Source organism: Condylura cristata, unplaced genomic scaffold (assembly GCF_000260355.1).
Source record: "Condylura cristata isolate star-nosed mole 26May11 unplaced genomic scaffold, ConCri1.0 scaffold00021, whole genome shotgun sequence".
Classification (NCBI taxonomy): Eukaryota; Metazoa; Chordata; class Mammalia; order Eulipotyphla; family Talpidae; genus Condylura; species Condylura cristata.
In genome coordinates this window covers 1806629-1812628 of record NW_004567122.1, presented here as the reverse complement: position 1 = coordinate 1812628, position 6000 = coordinate 1806629, and the positions used below count along the sequence as shown (strand labels likewise).

The window sequence follows — 6000 nt, the reverse complement described above, 5'->3', positions numbered from 1 at the left end:
TAGGACAGCCGCCTCGCCCACGAAAGCCGCTGTCAAGGTAACGAAAAGCCACGCAGCGCTGGAAAGGCTAGAACGAATACAAGAGACCCAGTACCCCGCCACTGCAGAAATCCACAATTCGGTCACCAGGTCTGGCCTGATTTGTCACCACATAAACCAGGTTGTTTAACTGCTGCTGCTTCCTCAAAGCCCGATCGTTGGACATTTTACCTGAGAAAGACAAGAGACGAGAATCATTCCGCGTTTGAGGGCCCAGCACTGAAAACATGCTTACCGCATGAATAAAACCTAACAGAAAATCTCTTCTCTCTACCCCTCTCCCAGAAATGTGAAGACTACCTAAATCTGCTTGTATCTCCTTGGAGAGAAATGATCTTTGACAAGTAAAAACATTTTTCTTATCTAACTGGCACATCCTTGAACTTTTAATTCCTCTGGTAGAACACTTGGAACATAGGTGTCACACGTCTGAAATATATCAGTGGTTATTTAGGGAGAAATTGGATTTTCCCATTCCTCCTTTGAAGTTTCTTGTCCGCATGAGTCAGACTAGAAATTTAATGCAATTAGAGATTAAAGATAGGGCATTTCCAAGTACCAAATGCCTTGGGCCTAGAAGCATGAAAACAGCTTAACTTTCCTTTAAAAAAAACTCCAGAAAAATGAATGAAGTTATTTATTTTTACATTTTTGAGTGTGCTTTTTATAACAGCATGATTAAGAAAATGTAGGACTAGATTTCAGTGATAGAGATGAAAGGGAAAAGCCAGATAATTTCTATGGCTTGATCAAGAAGGTACACATACCAAGGTTTCCCTGCTTTGTTTCCGCTAAAAAAAAAAAAAAAACAGCATGACTTTTTTCTTCTTCTCTTTTCTATATTCCTTCTTATGTCCCTAATTTGAATAAAAGCATTTGGAAAATTTTATTTTAGGGGGAAAAAAAAAGATGTGGATTAAAAAAGACCTTAAGAAAATGCTTCATTCTCTCATAATTCAGAGCTAATATTTTTGTATAAACGCATTCCCAATCACACCCACACATTCAGGCTTTGTAGACAGAGCGCATGCTCAGCCTTCCCACTCAGCACATGGACACTGCGTCTACAGTGTAGGTATCCTCTGCCTCCATACGCCACAACTCCTGCAACCCTCTCCTGCTGTCACGATGTGGGCACCACTGCAGCTGAGCAGAGTTTCACACTCTTAACGGTCTAACACGGCTCCCTGCAATCTTAAACATGAGCATTTACATCAGTCTGATGGGTTCAGCTGGGAAGATAGTTTCATGTTGCTTTAAAAGAGCTATTTTCATTTTTCTCTATTAATATAACTGTGGAAAAGTTAAGGTCAGCAAGAGCCCCTTGATACCGCCTTTATGGATAACCACGCCTGTCTGAGGTCTTCACGACGGTTTTCAAGCACAAAGCGAGGCTGAAGGTGAGCGCCTCTGTGCCCTCCACCTAGACCTCTTGCTAATGGCGAGCCGCGCTGCATCCACACCCCCCTGCATCCACACCCCGTTCCCCCAACCCGTCTACACACAAACCCACCTTCTGAGCATACGAGTGTAGCTGTGCTTTGGAGGAGAAGTAGAAGGGTGGGTAGTCGGAGCGCAAAAGGGGAAAGACCGGCCGCGCCTCATGGGGGAGCTGGGGTCACCAATGGTGTCTTTAAAAAAGTGGTGACCCAGCAAGGGGATCATGCTTACTGAAATAAGCCAGAAAGAAAAAGGATACCGGATGGTTTCACTCATAGCAGGAGCAAAAAGGACCAGGGGGTATAAAATAATAATGAACAACTATATACCAGAGACATTTTATGGGGGGGGGGGCAGGGAGGATTGGGGAGTGGGATCAAAAATGGGCAGGGTGGGGAGTGCACTGGACTATGGTGATGGCACAAGGGTGAATTAGTGATGGGAGGTCTATGGGAATTTTACAAATGAGATGGATGGAAAAGGCACAAAATGATGTAAAAATAAACTATTATATATATATTAAAAGCAGTGACCCAGCAGGATCAGGAACATGAGCACTTCCGGCTCTGCCCTGCTTGGGAATCTCTTAACAATTTTTAGGCCGAAGGATTTTCATTAAAGAGAGCCAAGAAGAACTATGCCTTGTTAAGAGCAAGGAGTTAAGAAACTAACATTTCTAAAATGAAGTATCTGATAGCAAGGTCTGTACCATATTTCCATGACATTTAGAATTAGCTAACTTTCTAACAGGGAGGCAGTGTGAAGATATTTTCACTGACAGTTTTGCTAGAATACTATTAGAAAGCACAATAATTAACTACAAATTCAAAATGTTAAAAGAGGCCAACGTATCCCTCTCTAAATTGGGGACTAACAACCCACAAATACCTTAATCACTCAGCTAACAATTGCAACCAGCCAGTTCGGCCTACACAGACCAGTGGAGATGAAGCAAGGGGCACAGGACCTGTAAGCACCTGGTTCTGCCCTGAATGAACTAGTCCTGTATACGCAGAACAGAACCCTTGAACTTGGAGAACTTGTTTTATTAACTGCACTGTACAATAAGCTTTTAGTGGCATTTTAACAGCAATGACTTACAAAAATCCATATATTTCATCAAATCTAAAATGAACAGCAATAATTTCTGTAAACACAGTGCTCTGCAATTTATTAAGCATTTGCTTATCTGCAATCTCATCGACCCTCAGCACTCAGCAAACTTGTCAGGCAGATGACTGGGTCCTTCTTTTCAAATGAAAACACTGAGACTTAGGCGGTGGCTCAAATGTAGCACTAGCTCCGACAGTGTTGAGGTGTGAGACAAGACTCTAAGTAAGGATTCTAACTGCAGTTTCAGTCTTCTCGCAATAGGATCTACCGTTTCTCAGAGGCTCTGATTACTGCGATTTCGTAACAGCAGAACTGGTGCCCCATTAGGGGAAAGTTTAAAGATGCCAGGTGCTTTCTAGCAGGGGCTTTCCCGAGTACCTACATCTTAGGAAAAACATGTACTTCTTCATTATCAGTCACCAAAAAAAATGTACTTTATTCCCGTTTTCCCTCTAACGAAGGTTTCCAAGAGCAGGCTTGTGAGCATAGCGCACACATCAAGTCCAGAGCCTGCGCACTCTGTATGAACCTAGGGCGTCACTGGGAGGTGGCACCCGTCACTCTGGGTAGTGAGGTGATCTTTCGCTGCCACTCTGTCCAGAGGCCATATCCCCGCCCAGGGACTGGAGCAACCTTTTTCATTTTATAGAAAAGTGACATGGGGAGGCTGAGCAATCAATGTGTTGCAAAATTGGATTATCCAGGATAAAAGAAAGGAAAATGGATTGGGAAGATCTTTCATGCTACGGTAGAGCAGCTGCTGACTTAAAACAGCATGAACTTTCACCTCCCGTATCTATTCTAGGCTGTCTTTGATGAAAACCATAACTAGAAAATAGGCAAAAGGCTGGGTGGAAGGACAAAAGTTGAAAGCACAGTCTCATTGTTTCCCAGTCAAAACTTCTGCTTTGTTCATGTGACAGCTTAGATATGGTGAACGGTGGACTTATTCTTTATGTTTTTCTCTAAGATTTCTACTTGAGATTATCAGAACCCAGAGTTAGTAAAAAACATACCTTTTAATTTCATTCAACTATGATTTATACCAGACAAAATAAAGATAAGTTCGCTCTGCAATTTTGTTTAAAAAAAATGAGAAAGTTCAAAATATCTTCTAAGTTGCCCATAAGATCAAATCAAAATGTTTTAGGACAAAAAAAAAACTCAAGTCTAAGAAGCAGTTAGGCTATTGATTTCTTCTTTTTCTTCAGAGGTTTCAATTAATAACAGTAAGGAATTTTAAGTCTCATTAACTGTTTGTGATCATTTACGTAATCCTCAATTTGGCTTCCAATTTCATGTGTAACTCAACATTTGGGTTAAATAATACTCAGTAACCCAAAATAGTAAACTAAAGTAAATCAATATCTAGAAGCAAGCTACTTTAAAATGTAAGTTCCTTGCATGCATTCAGTATTCTAATCTCTACAATAACCTGACTCACACAGGTTTTCTTGTGGTGTTTAAAATATCTTTTATATTGATGAAAATAATGAAAATGGTGACTACCTAAGGAGATAAGGCCCCAAGTCTTCAATAATATTAACACCATGTCACTACACAGCACTCCTGCAAAGAGGTGGCTTCCTTGCCTCTGAGCTCTATGGCGCTTCACAGGTGAAATAGGGACCATGCCGAGCTTGCTGCTCTGGCAGCTTCCTCTTCCGGTCCTTCCAGACGCTTGCTCTTGAAACACAGCAAGCTGCCTTAGAAGACAAGCCTCCTCCAAGAGGCTGTGCACCGGCAGGTTTGCCCAGCAAGCCCCACCTGCATGGAGGACTTGTGAGTGAAACCCCTGTGTTTACCGGCCCTCAGCCCCGCGCCCGTTACCTGTGTGGCAAAGGACCACCAGTGAGCAGGACATGCTAAGGCCAGGTGCGCAGGGACTGCCATCAAGGAACGGCACTTAGAGGGCGCTACCAGCACTGGGCCGGTGTCGGACGCCACGACAGGAACCAAAGCAGAGAATGGCGACTGACCTAAGCTGCCGCTCCGGGGCCTCCAACACAAGAGCAGAGGGCCTGCAGCGACCTCAAAGCCAGCCCTTCCGCTGTAGTCAGGACACTGGCTCAGGGCCTAGCCAGGCAGAGGGAGGCAGGAACTCACTTCGCTTAAACTGGGATTTTGAATCACCTCTCTTTCCTCTGAGTTTTTCATCCTTTATCTCTGATTGCTTCATTCTTACCTCTGTGGAATAGTTCATTAATTCAGCAAATGTTTTCTAAGCACTGACTGCATATCAGCCTGGCCCTGGTAAGGTGCTGGGGTACATGGGGAACAAGTAAGAGTCTCACATTCCAGTGCACGGAGTTTAGCAACAAAAAAATTAAATCAGGTGATAAAGGACAAGAGGGTGGGGTCCAGGAGACTCTGCCAGTAGATTGTGGGGGCTCTGGTGATGGGCATGGCATGCTGAGATGCATCTGAAGGAAAGTTTTGTAAGTCATTACCTCAAGAAAAAAACTTCTTTGGCTTCTATTAGCTTAATTTTATAAATATGTGATGAGTTCTTTCTTTCAAGTTGATAAAAAGAATCAGAACTTTCTTCCTTCATTAGCTAATGGAAAATAGTAGATTTCCTAGAGGATTATATGGGATATTAAAATAAATACTGTTGTACTAGTGGGTTTTAAAATTCATAAATGGATGATTTAGCAAAAGGTTTTACAGTTTTAATTATTATGAAAATAATAATACTAGGTTAACATGAGAATTTTAGTTACCCTTTAAGGAAGCATATAGAAACACTGAGAAAAACATCAAAAGGAGCAAAATAAAATTATAATTGACATTAATTTACACAATCCATAAAAAGAATTTCTTCCCTAAAGTTACTTTGAAAATTGTAAAAAAAAAAAACACACTTCAAGAAAAGAACCCTTAAAAAACTAAGACCTTTCCTGGAAGTCGGAAAAATCTATTTTCTTTTCATCATTAATAAAACAGCAAGAGAAATGACAACAGCCAATTAATAAATATTTATTAGATGACCCCTTCATGCCGAGAACAGTTCTGAGGGCTGAGAAACGGCAGTCCTGGCTGCTCTGTGGGGGCACACAGAGGTGCACGCCAGCAAACACCCAGTACTCAGGGACTGAGAGGAGAAAGCGAAGCTCTCACTCAGCTAGCGCTTAAGAGCTGAAAGAAGTGATGGAGCGAACCCTTTTCCTATTTATTATCTGGGGGAAAGTTTTAAGACAAAGGGTAACAAGCAGAGTTAGTAAATAGGACGCTGGCAGGTGAGAAAGCAAAAACAGTAGGCAGGCTCAGGGCAGGGAGGACTTTACCGTTGGGGAAGAATGCAGGATTTTACTGGAATTGGACGGGGGATTTTGTGGCTCTGATGTGATGTGAAAAAGGCTACCGCAGGCAGGCGGGGTGGAGCTGGGAGTCTGACGAGCACATTGT

General features: G+C 42.4%; 1 protein-coding gene across 1 annotated transcript in view; it reads right to left on the bottom strand.

Annotated features, from left to right (window-relative positions):
- The window catches only part of GSTCD (glutathione S-transferase, C-terminal domain containing), a 65417-nt gene that overhangs the window by 19487 nt on the left and 39930 nt on the right, over positions 1-6000 (bottom strand). Inside the window, exon 5 of the mRNA XM_012727729.1 lies at positions 95-210. Coding sequence (XP_012583183.1) covers positions 95-210 — 116 coding nt within the window. The remainder of the gene's footprint in view (positions 1-94; positions 211-6000) is intronic.